General features: G+C 41.4%; 1 protein-coding gene across 1 annotated transcript in view; it reads right to left on the bottom strand.

Moving 5' to 3' along the window:
- LOC105750124 (carcinoembryonic antigen-related cell adhesion molecule 5-like) overlaps nt 1–6,252 on the bottom strand; it is a 38,823-nt gene extending 32,571 nt beyond the window's left edge. The window contains exon 1 of the mRNA XM_012546941.2: nt 6,204–6,252. Within this exon, the coding sequence (XP_012402395.2) occupies nt 6,204–6,252 (49 nt within the window). The remainder of the gene's footprint in view (nt 1–6,203) is intronic.
- Nucleotides 6,253–15,384: the final 9,132 nt, after the last annotated feature.

Here is a 15,384-nt window from a genome sequence, read left to right as displayed (position 1 = left end):
TAGGGCCTGTCTCCCTCTATGACTGTCTCTGTCTTTCTGTCTCTCTGTCTCTTTCTCTATTCCTGTCTCTATGTTTCTGTTTCTGTGTCTGTTCTGTTTTGGTTTCTGCCTCCATCTTTCTATGTGTCTCTATGTCTCTGCCTCTCCCTGAACTCCAATTCACTTGCATGTCATGGTATCACCTCCCTGAGGTCATGGTTCTCCTTGAGAGCTAAGGACAAATAACAACAACCCTGAACAAGTCACTTTGTGGCATCTGAGGCTCATACATCCAGGGTCACACAGCTAAGGTATATCCTGTACAATTCCATCACTCCAGGTTCCAAATCATCCACCTGATCTCTCCACAAGAGGGCGCCAAGCTTTAATCAGTCTCCTGCTGTGGCCTTGTAACTTTCTGGACCAAAGGAAGAAGGGACTCATTTAGGGACATTCTCATCCACAAAGGAATGGGAGGGAATAGAATGATGGTTATCTCAGAAGACATTCCATGCTGGCTGCAAATGCTCAGTGTGAGGGAGAACAAGAAGAGCAGGCAGTTAAAGAGCCTTGAGTACTTACCTTGTAGCAAACGATAAATCAGTCAATCAACAAACTCTGAGCAAAAGCCTGCTGTATCCTAGGGTCACTAATACAAAGACAAAAGCTAAACAGACTTTGTCCTCTAGGAATTTCCACTCTACTGGGGGTGGGGATATAATATGTTTGCAGAGGAGGATATGCCAGACCTCTGATTTCACTGATACAGGGAATTTCCAGAAGAAAAAACAAGTCAGCACATCTTCTCTGAGTATCATAGCCTTAGAATTGCCCAGAGTGTGGAGAAGTTAAAAGGCTCATCCAGGATCATCCAGCCAAGATATATCAAAGAGGTGAGATTTGAAGTCTTCTTGGTTCCCAAGTCTGCCCTCTCTCCACTAACCAGGCAGCCTCTTGCACAAATAAGCATTAATTAAGAACCTATGATGTGCCAGACATGTTAAGCACTTCACAAATATTATATTATTTGGAAGGAACCTCAGGAACTGTCCAATGTTGCTCCTACTCAAAAAAGAACCCTTGAGATAACCTCAGCAAGTGGTCATCTAGTGTGAAGCTTCCAAGGAAGGGGAAGTTGCCCACTCCCATTCTGACCATCTGTCAGTTAAGAAGTCTGCCCCTCAAAAACTGGGACACTAAAACTGAATGGATCCAGCCATTCCAGAGAGCAATTTGGAACTATGTTCTAAAAGTTATCAAACTGTGCATACCCTTTGATCCAGCAGTGTTTCTACTGGGCTTATAGCCCAAAGAGATCTTAAAGGAGAGAAAGAGACCCACATTGCAAAAGTATTTGTGGCAGCCCTTTCTGTAGTGGCAAGAGACTGGAAACTGAGTGGATGCCCAATAGTTGGAGAATGGCTGAATACATTATGGTATATGGATGTTATGGAATATTATTGTTCTGTAAGAAACCATTAGCAGGATGATTCCAGAGAGGCTTGGAGAGACTTACATGAACTGATGCTAATGAGTTCAGGAGATCATTGTACACAGCAACAACAAAATTATACGATGCTCAATTCTGATGGACATGGCTCTCTGCAACAATGAGATGAGTCAAACCAGTTCCAATGGGCTTGAGATGGAAAGAGCCATCTGCACCCAGAGAGAGGACGGTGGGAACTGAATGTTGTTCACAATATAGCATTCTCACTCTTTTTATTGTTGTTTGTTCTGCAGTTTATTTTGCTTCTCTTTTTTTACTTTGATTTGCTTTTTTGATGCAGCACAATAATTGTATAAATCTGTATGCATATATTGGATTTAGCATATTTCTACCATATTTAACATATATTGGACTACTAACCATCTAGAGGAGGGCGTGGGGGAGGAGGGAAATTGAAACACAAAGTTTTCCAAGGGCTAATGTTGAAGAATTGTCCATGCATATGTTTTGAAAAATAAAAAGTTTTAATTAAAAAAAAGAAAGAAAGAAATCTGCCCTTCCCTCAATCAAGTCTAAATGGACTTCTTTGCATCTTTCATGCATTGCTTCTAGGTTTGCCTTCTAGGGCCAATATAACAATCCTAATCTCACTTCCACAATTAGCACTCAAAATATTCAAACATCCTGTCTGATCCCATACTGCCCTGAGTCTTCTCCATTCTACATAGAAAATGATACTCATGACTTTGCTCTATTTTGCCTCATTTAAGTCCAATTCACTTTCAAGTTAAGACATCAATTGTCTTCCAAAAGGAAGGATGAACAACTTGACAAACAGCCTCAGTCACTTCATTGGATCCTTACATGCCATGGACCTTTACTTTGCAAGTTGTTCAGAAAAGAATGAATGGATATTTAATAGGCAGAGAAGGGGAAGGGAGAACATTTCAAGCACTGGAAGCAAAATGAGAAAAGGCCAGAGAGCACAGGGTGTGCTAATGGGGGAACAAAGGGATAGGGAAAGTGGCAAATTTGCCTAAATACAGAGAGGAGTAATAAAAGATGAGAGAGAAGGCTAGAAGGGGAGAGTTTACCACATTATCTCCAGTCTTAAAACCAGGCAAAAGAGCTTGACCTTTATTAAAAGGGCAAAGGGAAAGCAACAGGGGACCCCTGGAGATTTCTGATCAGCAGAATGACATGTCCTAATCAGTAACAAAGAAGAATAATCCTGGGGGAGGGGGGAGGGTGAAAGCTAGATTGGGGATAGGATTAAATCATATATGGGGGGAAATCTCCTTTCCCTGATATTCTTTTTTCCTAGATGATAAATAAATATCAAAATTTCATTTTGTTGTTCTTCTTCACTCATTTCGGTTGTGTATGACTCTTCATAAGAGAGTTTTCTTGATTTTCTTGGGAGAGATACTGGAGTGGCTTGCCATTCCCTTCTCCAGTTTATTTTACAGACAAAGGAACCAAAGGAAACAAGATTCAGTGGCTTGCAATTTATTAATAAATGAAAGCAATAATAAATATACATATATCTTTATGCTTATTATTGCCTTAATATTTTTATTAAATTAAACATTATCATTTATAATATTTTATCTTTTACGAATATTATGTCGAATATATCCTGTCTATATCCTGTTTTTACATGGTGATTTGTGTATTCTTTCCCACATTAAACTGTAAGCTCATTTAGATCAAAGGCTCTTTTTGTCTTTCTTTGTACCCCCAAATTGTGCATGGTGCCTAACACACCATATCATGTCATATATACACACATATACACATACATATATATACATATGTACATGCATATAAATATGTGTGTGTATATATATATATATATGTATATATATATATATATATATAATGTTTGTAGACCAAATACCTTAATAAATGACTTACATCAGCCCTTCAATTTTAGCATAGATGACTTCCCTCCACTTTTCTGGAAACTCAGTGTCATGCCATTCAGCTCATTCTAGCTTCTAATTAAAATGTCTTTAAAAACTTCACATTTCCCCCTCAAGAGTTAAATGCAGTTTCTTTGGAAATAAACTAGATTAGTCCTTTCTCTTTGTCCTCTCTTCAGTAACTACAGGAAACAGTCTTTCCAGAAGACACTATACCTGCTGCTCACAAAAAGCCCCCCCCAGATCACTCTACATCACAGCATTTTCTCCTGCCTTGAAATTGTCATAGTTGATTGCCCGAGTTCCCTAGCCGATGGACATGCTGGTCAGCAACTACAGGGAGATACTTTGGGGCTAATATATATTGAGGAACCCCTATGTGCCTAGTTCAGGATTGGACAAACAGTAGATGTTCAATAAAGCCTATGAATGAATGAGTAAAAAAAGCATGGATAATTCAAGTTTCAAATATTTGTAGAATGGAACAAAATAGAATTATAAGCTTATAGTGGATGTCTTAGTGACAGAGAGCTTTGGAGTTTTAGAATTAGAACCATAGATCATTCAAGTTAAGTAGCTTTGATGGCTCCCTATCACCTTCATTATCAAGAAGCTTTGATAGCTCCCTATCACTTTCCTTATCAAACACAAACTCCTGGATGTGATGACCGAATTAGCACCCTGGATACCTTAGAATCAGCAGGGGTCAGGATAAGCAAAAGTCCTTGATCTTTATTCTTTGTTTTTAGAGACAGGACTGAATTGGATGGAAGTGAACTTCCTTCTTGGTCTCCTGCCCAGAAGTGACCCTGACTAGTCTTACTCCACCCCCTAGTCCCTCCTACAATTCTGTGTATACACCAATTATCGAGCCAACACAGGATAGTGGGAAGGGAAGCATATGCTTATAGAGTATTGTCCAATCTGTAATTAGCTTTAAGTGCTCGGTTGTCTGACCTGTTTCATCCCTAGGTGGCCATTAAATCCATTCAAACCTGATGTCCTGCATGCTCAGTATCATTGCAACATATGAACTGCCTGGATCTGAAAGATAAAATAAAAGATTAGAGGCAGTCATTCCAGAAGCGATAGTGATGGGCTTAAAAAAAAAAAAAAAAAAAGCTGGGATCCTGGCCACTGATTTGGGAAGGTGGCTCAGAGGGAGCAGCCAAAGGCAGCCTAGCAGGGATGGTGAAGGGTCAGCAGGGTAAGAGTGCCAAGAAAGGCACCAAGGCTTGGGTTCTGGCTCCATACAACTTCTGGGCAAGTCCCTTACCTTCTGTGGAACTACTACCCACCTTCTTCTCTAAAATGGGTTGAGGAGATGTGATGTAGAGTGGTCTGGGAGGGCTTTTTGTGATGATCGCGGGTGCCAGTTGAATGTGGGAAATCAGAATAAATAGTGAGGAATTAGGAAGAAGTGTGGGAGGGAGGAGATGGTTAGAGTTGGGACACGGGATAAACACTATCTGCATCCTCTCTGTCCTCTGCTCAAGAATCTTCCATGGCTTCTGCCACCAGATTAACACCACTCCACCTCTGTCAGACATTGGAGATCCTTAATTTGGAAAAATAAAATTGAAAAGGTTCCTGTTTGGAGAACCTTTCCAATTTTATTTTTCCAAATTTATTACTCATTTATTCTTTTATATTCAGGCAGGCTTCCCTCATTTCCCCTTCTTACCTCCAAGCTTTTGCTGACATCATGTGCCATTTCCGCTACTCCCATATTCCCTCCCTGTTCCTATAGCAGTCATTCATATGGATACAATGTGCAAATATTTAGAAAGTTATTTCCTTCCTAAGGTCCCTTGAAGTCAGTAGTACAAAGGCAAGTAGTTTCAATTTACAAATAAAGGAAATTGAGGTTCAAAATAAAGTCAGGGACTTTCTAATTAGTAGATTGTCATGATTCCAAATTCTGTGAATTCATGGTACAGTGGAAAGGGCTCTCTGGCTTTGGATTTAGGGAACTGGCCTGCTGCTCTACATACATAATTCTGCACAAGTCACTTCACCACTGCAGCTCCAACTTCCCCCTCTGCAACATGAAATCCCTTTCAGTTCTGTTATCTGTGATCCTTCATGCTTCCCCCATTGGGTCCCTCCCGAAGGCCTCATCTCCCCAGGCTGCTTTCTTCCCTTTGAGCCTCCAGCACACTCAACATCAACCACACACACTCTCCTTTGTCCTTGACCTTTGAAGGATCCCCTTGAAGGAAGCTTCAGGGAATCCAGGCTGTTTCCAGGCACCCCCACCTTTAGAGAGGGCTGCCCCTTCTCTCTTATTCAATCCTGATTCCTAGAGTGAAACTAAAGGATTGTGGGAAATGAAAGATGGAAAAGAGCTCTAGAATCACTGAGTCCTCTTTTTCACAGGTGGAAACTGAGGCCCAGAAAAAGTGAGTCATCACAGATCCCGAAACAATTGCATGGAAAAGTGGGGATTTGCACTGTCTTCTGGCTCCAAACCAGTCCCCACTCCACTCTCAGTTATCCAACATGAAGGGAATAGGAATCCATGATATGAGGGAGAATTTGGGCAGCTATGGGGCTCCTAGACTCATTGACTTAGAGCTACAAGGGACCTCGGAGACCATCTAATCCAATCTCTTTATTTTATAGATGTAAAAACTGAGGCACAGTGACTTATTTAAGGTCATACAGCTAAAACACATAAAAGGTGACATCAAATCTAGTTCTTGACTTCAAGCTTAGTGCTCTATATGCTAGCTCTCCAGACTACACAGGATCTCGGCAGCTGTTAATCCTGAATGGATCCCTCTGTCGCATCACCCACCCACCTCAAGCCCTGATCTCCAGTGTTCCAGGGCTGTGAGCTCTCTCACCTGTGAGCAGAAGCCCGTTCATCTGGGGGTCTCCCAAAGAAAGGTCCATTTATGCATTCATGCTGGTTCTACTGGCTCCTGAGATCCATCTTTCTTTCCTGCTCAAAGCCTCATCTGAAGAAAGAAATAGGATCATAAAGGATGCTGCTGGCTCTGAGCCCAGAGCCCTCTCTCTCTCAAGGCCCCAGAGCCTCAGAAAGAGGGGCTGAGCTGTGTCTCTGACAGGCACCCCCTCCCTGGGTGCCCTCATCAGACCCCCAAGGGATGGTTAATCCTAGCATCAGAACAGGGTAAAGAAAAGGTGACTGACTGTCACTCAGCTGCAACTCAGCTCATCAGCTGCTCTTGTCCTTATCATCTCAGTTCCAGACAAGTGCCCTTTGGTCTTCCAAGCTCATCCTATATTCTCTATATCCCTTCTGCCTAGGAGGATGCTCACCCACCATTCTCAGGACTAGAAAGTCAGACTTAGCTTATTCTCCCATTTTATAAATGGGAAACTTAAGGTTTGGGAGAGCTCTACTGCAGAAAATGCAGATAGCATTCTCCATACCAAGTCTGACTTTGTTTCCAAGAATTAAAAGCAAGATGGACAAGTTTTAAGGAAAGAGAAAAGCTGATATTTAAAAGTTACTGGGGAAAAAATTAATATTTCGACATGAGCTGTCTTAATTGAGGAGAAAATTAGTAAGGATATAAAAGAAACTGTTTTCCGCTCCTGAGGCATTGTTCTTGCACACATGCTACTTAACAAAAATAGAAAATACTATGTAACGCTTCTGCCTAAGTCCCCCACAAATTTATATTACACAACCTTAGCGGGATCCTCACTGCTACAAGGCAATCCTTCTACACTTTTCATATCAAGTCTCTTTCCTGCCCTTCAGAGTGACTCTTCTAAACTTTCTCATTCCCTCCTCAAATTTCCCCATGGCTCCCACTTGCCTCAGTCTCTCAGCTGCTAACTTTGTCTCATATTTTACAGAAAAAATTAAGGCCATTAACCAACAGTTCCCTCTTCTTCATCTCTTAACACTTATATTCTTTCCCCTCTCTCCTCTCTCACCCCCCTCTCACAGGATGAAGTGGTCGTCTTACTCCTTACCAAGTGATCCCATTGGATCCTATCTCTTCCAACACATTGCCCCCTCTATCATTCCCACTCTCACTTTTTTCAATCTCTCCCTCTCTACTGGCTCATTTCCACCAGCCAAAAACATGTCCACATTCTCCATCCTGGAAAAAAATCCTCCCCATGATTCTTCCACTCCTGTTAACTATCATATATCTCTTCTGATTTTGGTAAATAAACTCCTCCAAAATAAACTATCTCCAATAGCTGCCTCCACTTCCTTTCTTGTCATTCTCTTCTTATCTCCCTGTGATGCAGTTTCTCACCTCATCATCCCACTGAAACTTCTCTCTTCAAAGTGAATAATGCTCTTCTAATTGCCAGATGCAATGGCCTTTTCTCAGTTCTCATTTTCCTTCACTACTCTATAGCCTTTGACACTGTTGATCATGCTTTGTTTTTTTTGTTTGTTTGTTTGTTTGTTTAAATGATAGCTTTTCAACATTCACCCTTGAAAAACCTTGTGTTCCAAATTTTTTCTCCCTCCCTTCCTCCCACCTTCTGTCCTAGACAGCAAGTAATCATCTATGTTAAACGTGCAATTCTTTTAGACATACTTCCACAATTATCATCATGCTTCTTGCTTGATACTGTCTTCTCTCCACATTTTCAGAGCATCCTCTTTCCCTCACGGTCCTCTTCCTATCTCTGTGACCACTTCTTTGTCTCTTTGCTGGATCCTCCTCCATAGCATTTCCCTCTAACCATAGGTGTCCCTCTAGGTTCCATCCTGGGCCACCACCTCTTCTTCCTCTATAACACTTCATTTGTGGATCTCATTAGCTCCCTGGGCTTTAATCATCATCTCTATGATTTTCAAATCTACCTGTCCTGCCCCAGCCTTTCTCTTGACTTCTAGTCTCACAGTAGACATTTTATTTTGCTTATCTGGTAATGTTTGATGATGGGAGGTAGAGTGTGTCCAGGGAAGACTAATACCTCAGGTATAAGAGCTTCCAAGCTTCTTACAGGACTGTTTTCCACTTCTGGTGTCCGCCTGATCCATCTCTCATCTGTGGCTCCAAGAAGCTGCAGCATACACAGCAGCCCCACCTTAGAAAACCATTTTGGCACATGGGCTAAACGAGGTTCAAGAGAACTGAAGAGTCTCGAAGCTTTGATGAGTTAGGAGGACATCAGCCTTAAGCATGAGAAGACTTCCCCTGGTGGAATGGGTAGATAAGAGTAATTTGGTCCAAAGGCCATGAAGGCAGTTGGAGCAGGTACTGGGAAGCACTTAGAGCTTGGTAAGACATGGAAGACACCAAGGTCATCCACTGCATCCCATGGGGATGTTCTGCCACTGGACAGTAATGGCTCTGAGAAAGAGAGTGAAACTGAGGACTCAGTGCAACTCTGCTTGTCTTAAAGCCACTTTACACATGAATCAAAAGCCATCACCCATGAAATTTTACCATCTTTGCCACAAAGCAAAAAGACTATTAGAAGAATTAATGTCAACAGATTAGAGCACAAACACTCACAAGGGGGTCAGAGAAAACAATACAAGGACACTCTCAAGAGCTCTCTAAAGAACTTTAGAATGGATTTATTACATGGGAGACACCGACTGGCACAGGACCATCCAGTACGGCACACCCTCATCAGAGAAGGTGCTGGGCTCTATGAGCAAAGCAAAATGGAAGGAGCTCAAAAGAAATGCCAGATGTGCAAAGACAGAGAATGTACCCCAAGGGTTTAAATACCAAGATTGATTTGACATATTGGTCAAATTGATTGGTATTATGTCTTCCAATGAGGAAGAATCTGTGGGGCTTTGCACAGATGCTTGCACAGAATGTGAGGACTGAGGGCTTGTGGAGGAAACTCAAAATCTGTTCTCTTTAGCAGTTTCTCAACCATATATTTCTCCAACTTCTTCCACACCCCTGTCTTGGCCCCTTCCTGTCTATTTTCTTCCTCCTCCTCTCTCTCTTTTCAGCTATTTCTCCCTCCCTCCCATCTTCCTTCCCTCTCTCCTTCTCTCTCTCTCTCTTTCTCTCTCTCTCTCTTTCTTTCTCTCTCTTTCCCCCTCCATCTCTGTTTTTTCTCCTCTTTCTCCTTCTTTCTCTCTCCACTCTTTCCCTCCTCTCTGCTTTCTCTAAAGTTACTTTAAACGGATTTCTCTTTATCAGTAATATACAGAAATGCCGGTGATTTGAGTGGGTTTATTTTATATCCTGCAATATTACTAAATCTATTAATTATTTCAAGTAGGTTTTGGATGGTTTTTCTAGGATTCTCCAAGTATATCATCATATCATCTGCAAAGAGGGATAGTTTTATTTCCTCTTTTTCTTTGTGTCAGTCTCTCTGTCTCTGTCACTATTTGTCTCTCTTTTCATTTCCCTTTTATTCTCCCTCCTTTTCTCTTTCCCCTTCTATCTTCAACTCTTTTTCTTTTCTTTTCTATCTACTCTTCTTTCCCTCCTTTTTCTGTCCTTTTCCTCTCCTTTTTTACCTCTCTCTCTTCTCCCATCTTTCTCTCCCCTCTCTTTAACTTTCTTGTCTTCCTTTTCTCCTCCCTCTTTCCCTCCCTCTCTCTGCTTGTCCCCATGCAGAATCCTGCACCAAACCCACAATGACCTGTTGTCAACACTGCCAACAGGACTCACAGGAACCAATGCCCCCCACATGCCCAGAGTTGTCATGGCAGCTGTCAGAGAAGTAACTGAGGCTCAGAGATTTGAAATAGTTGCCCAAGTCACACAAGAGATAAGTAAACTATAATTTGAACTCATTTGGAGTTTTGAGACACAAATAATTTTCCTCCTTCCTTCCCAGCTAGGGGAGGTGGTGGAGGGGAAGGAGGGGAAAATTTGGAACAAAAGGTTTTGCAAGCGTCAATGTCGAAAAAATTACCCATGCATATGTTTTGTAAATAAAAAGCTTTAATAAAAAATAATAATTTTCCTCAAATCCCACTAATACCCCCTTTCAGACAAGGGACATCTTGTCTGAAGGTCCTTTTCCTGCCCCGGACTTCCTCCCCTAAAGAAGGGCCATTGGATGGATGGAGTAAAGATCTGAGAGAATTGCCAGCAGGAAATAGAGACAGATATTACCACAATGCCCAGAGACCTTGCTATACACACACACACACACACACACACACACACACACACACACCAGAACAGGCACTCTCCAAAGGACGCAGGCATATGAAACTCCCCAGGAAGAAGAGACCCAGAAACATAGCCCATGCTAGATGGCATTTCTTCTGAGCTGGCAGCTCCTTCCACGTGGCTCCTGGAAGGTGGCTTTTTTCACAGGTGAAAGGGAAGGGCTCCCTCTGGACCTAAAGCATCGGTGGGGAAGAGGGGAGAGGAGGGGAGGAGAGAAGGACAGGAAGAAGCCCAATATAATCTTGACTCTCAGACCCTGGTGACATGACTAGTAGCCCTAATTCTGGGGCACACACCAGAATACAAAGCCAGGCAAACACAATAAAAGGTATCTTCATTACCAGATTGCTAAAGGAAATTAATTGGATGGAGGGAGAAGAATCTTGGGGAAAGCTTTCAGATTTATAGTGGAAGAAAGAAGAGAATACCCTGAGCTAGGGAACCTTTTGTGAGAAGCTCCATCTGGTAGCTGCTTATCTGAACTAACCCTGCTACCTGAGCTGCAAATTACCAGTGCTTTCAGCTCTTCTAAAATTCTACTCCCTGGAAAATGTTCCACGTGGTTGCCCCAGCCTAACTATGACTTAGACTGGGCTTCAGGTTTGCCCATCTGGAAAAAGGAGAAGTTTGGAGTAAAGTTTCCTTCTCATATTAAATTTTTTTCTTTGTTCTAAGGTCCATCTAAACTCTGACATCCTGTATTCTTTGATTTAAGGCCCTCTCCCAACTCTAACATTTTCTGTTCTAAGATACCTTTCATCTCTGACAATATTCTATAATCTAAGACTCTGAATAGCTCTGACATTCCCTGTTCTGAGGTCCCTTCCACTTCTGACTTTCTTTGTTCTAAGGGCCCTCCCAGCTCTGAGATTTTCTGTTTTAAGGTACCTCTCATCTCTGATATTCCATGTTCTATATTCTAAGAGTCTTCCTGGTTCTGACATTCCCTGTTCTTAGGTCTCTCCCTGTTTTGACATTTTCTGTTCTAAGATCACTTCCAGATTTGCCATTCTACGTGCTAATGTCTTCTCAGTTTTTCATTTTAATGACCTTCAGTGTACTGGTATTCCAGGAAACTTCAAAAGAAACCGAGGTTGCACAAAGAGGAGTTAGCTAATAATCCAACTCTAAGGAGGATTGAAGAGCAGGATCTTAGATCTTAACAGGTAGGGTGTCTGCCCCTAATCCACCTCTGCTCTCTTCCCAGCCTCCATTCTGAGCTCCTGGAATGCCACGGGGTGGGCCCAAGTGACCATCATTTCGATCCCTGACAAAGCAACAGTCGGCAGCTGCATCACACTCTCTGTGCAGAGTGTCCAGAAAAATGTCCTTTCTTTCACATGGTACCGGGAGAACACCTCAAAAAAGTTCTGTGTCATCAGACCTACAGATGAATATATGAATTGTGAAATTCCAGACACTAGCCGAGTGATTACACATCTCAATGGCTCCTTGACCCTGACAAACCTTTCATCCCAAGATTCTGGACTCTACCTTGTCAAAGTCAGCACCTTTGAAAAAAACCCGTTTTGGAGTAAGAAACGCATCCTAGTCATTGGTGAGTTACATTTCCTTTTGCTATGGTGAAAAAGACAGTGGAAGAAGCTCTGGAAACCAGGGAACACCCAGGTTCTTGTGCCATAAGTAGATCCTGGGGCCTGATCTTTTCCACTCTCAGTCTCAATTTTCACATTTGCAAAGGAAGGTGATTAGCCTTTCAGAGATCATCCAGCTCTGAAATTTCAACATTTCTTCCAGTGCCTATTCTAAAATCCCTCCCAGAAATAATATTCCACATCAGATCTGGGAGGGCTCTCTGACATTCCCAGTTCTAAGGGCTTTCCCAACTCTGACATTTCACATTCAAAGTTCATAGGATTACAGAAAGATCTGGAATTGATAGAGACCTTAAAAGTTAAGTTCCCTGGGAAGACAATTTCCCTTCTAGTTCTAAAATCTCCTAACTTTAGACCATTGTTCCTAAACAAGATGACTACAAAATTTAGAAACTGGATGGTACTTATTGAGGAGTGCAATGGTCTATCTGAGAAAAATCCTCCAATCAAGAAAGACACTGGAAAAAATGGGACTTGAATCCCATTAAATGATGGGGAAACTAGGAAGAAGACTGAGACAATAAAAGAGATTTTCAAGCAAGGGCACTGCTTGATCTGGGAAAGAATCAGGTCAGGTCAAATCAATATACACTTGTTAAATGCCTATTTTAAGTCAGGCACTAAGCTAAACACTGAGATTATCAAGAAAAGCAAGAAACAAAATCCAGTATCTTCTCTCAAAGAGCCTTTAATCTAATGGGGGATTAGATTGCAATCTAATGCAAACAACCATGTACAAACACTATATAGACAGGCTGGATTTGGAGATAATCCCAGAAGGAAGGAGAACTGGGACAGGTTTCTAGAAGAAGGTGGGAGTTTAGCTGAGATTTGAAGGTGGCCAAGAGCCAGAATGAGGAAGATGTTCCAGACATGGAGGATAGTTTGGGGATGTGCAATGGAAAAGATGAATGAGGAGAGGAGAGAATAGAGAGGGAGGGATATGGCTTGAACAGAGGAGAATATGTGTTCAATTATGATGCGGAGGAAGATATTAAGGCACAAATGTAGTGAATTCACTATCCTTGATGAAGTAAACAAATTATCGACTAGGAGTTTTCTGAATTCTTTTGGTCTCCTTGTTGTAGTGATTGATTTCCATTGGTCTACCTTCTGAATGAAATGATTATAGTCTGTGAGCATATTATTTCTATTCTCCATTTTTCATCTTTGAGCTTCCAAATTCTATATAGCTGCCTAAAATGAAGATCCCTCCCTTATCTTCTTCAAAAATTTCAGTGATATTATTGCCTCAGGATAAAAAATAAACACTTCAGTTTGGAATTTTAAGCTCTTCACAAGCTATCCAAATTTGCTTCATATTAAGACAGGTGTAGGAGTCCAGAAAATAACACTATTTAACTAAAGGTTAAAGGCATCAGACAATGCTTCCATGAATCATCAAGCTCACATTTTAGAATCTCATGCACCCAAGGGCATATCAAGCCACCAATGATGAAAGGCAGAAAGACAAAAAAGAAAGGTCGTGGAATGGGGAAGGAGGGACAAAAACCCCAAGTCTCCTTTTCTGTTTCCTGCCGGGGCCCCACTGGTTCCCCTTCAGTCTCTCAGCACACATTTATCCAAATTAAATCCCATACAGGACTAGTTTACCAATTCAGAGAATTTCAGATGGGGAGGGGACCTTGCGATATAGAGAATGTCAGAGTTAAGAAAAACCACAGAGTTTCAAAATTGGAAAAGATCATAGACCATTGGATGTCAGGACTGAAAGGACCTTAGAATACAAAATATTAGAATTAGAGAAAACCTCAGAATGTACCTTAGAACCTTAGAAATGAGAGCAGAGAACTCCCTCCTCATACTCCCAATTTTCTGTGGCTACCATTTTCCAAGGACTCAAGAGAGAGCTTGATGTGTGGGTGGAAAGGGAGACATCTTCTTGTAGAAGGATTTTGAAGGCAATATTTTCCTCCTGCAAAGTCAACTAATATTTTGCAATCCGCAAATATGAAATACAGTGAGTTCTTATTACTTTCTAGTTGCTATGTGACAACAGTAGATAAAGAATTGGAGATCAATCTCAGATGTTTTGAAGCTGTGTGACAATGATAACATCCATGTCCAGGGTTGTTGTGAGGATCAGATGACTTCAGTCCAGAGCCCAGCCCATAAGAAGTGCTATGTTAGTGTTAGCTCACATTACCTCTTTGAATCAATTATAAGATTACAAGGTTCATTTGTATATATCATTCATAAAATCCTCCTTGAGGATTGGCATTCTTCAAGATTCAACTCAAACCCCACCTTCTCTAGGAAGCCTTTCTGGCCTCCTCAACTCCCTCCCACTGCTAGTATTTTCCCTCTGAGATTGCCATCTACTTTGAATGTATGTGTCTAGTATGTAGAATTTTTTTTTACCTGTTAGCACGGTAACACCTGAGTGTGCAGACTGGGATGTTTTTTTCTTTCTTTGTATCCCTGTGCTTAACATAGTGATTGGCCCATAATAAATGCTTAGAAATTGTTGTTATTGGTCCTTCTTTCACAGAGAAGACTGAAGGGGATGTTTTAACTTGCTAGTGAATTAGTTGAACTGAAACAGTGTTGTGCAGAGTCATCAATCTCCCAGAGTCGCCAGTGGCAAGACAAGAGTCAAGATGACTGGTGATAGCCCAGGATGCAGTGGGTGACCCCTGGCCTTTTTGAATTAAGTTCTTTCCCAGGAAGTGATTGTTGACTGACTTAGCACATCATATTGTTGGTTTGTATTAAGCTTACAATGTATTATAACTTTAACATAAAAACTGCTGTCCAGTCACACCTTTCTCCATCTTGTATTTGGGAAGTTGATTTTTTGAATTCAAGTGTAATACTTTACATTTAAGTCCATTTTATTAGGTTCAGTCATCATTCTAGGCTATTGGTGTCCTCTGGGATTTTGACTCTTCCATCTAATACATTAGCTATCTCTCCCAGTTTTTTGTTCTCTTCAATTTCATGAGCCTCTAAGTGATTATTTAAAATGCCTTTTATAATTGTTATTTAAAATAGTGACGAGCACAGGACCAAAGACCAATCCCTGGAACACTGCTAAAGATATAACTCCATATTGAATTCTATCTATTAATAACTACTCCTTGGGTCCATTTATTCAACTAGTTCCAGCTCCACCTAACGACACTATGGAAGAATTGAGAATCAAAAAGGAAAATGAGTCCCTCAGCACAGTCAATCAGCAGCAGAACTAGTTCTGATATCTCTTCCCAGTGCTTAAGGTGGGGACCCCTTTCCCTCTCTAGTGAACTGCTCTGGAATTGTTCCAGGAAGTCATGTTCTATGGCCCT

Source organism: Sarcophilus harrisii, chromosome 3, assembly GCF_902635505.1.
Source record: "Sarcophilus harrisii chromosome 3, mSarHar1.11, whole genome shotgun sequence".
NCBI lineage: Eukaryota > Metazoa > Chordata > Mammalia > Dasyuromorphia > Dasyuridae > Sarcophilus > Sarcophilus harrisii.
Note: the sequence above shows the minus strand (reverse complement) of the source record. Positions and strands in the feature narration are given on the sequence as shown.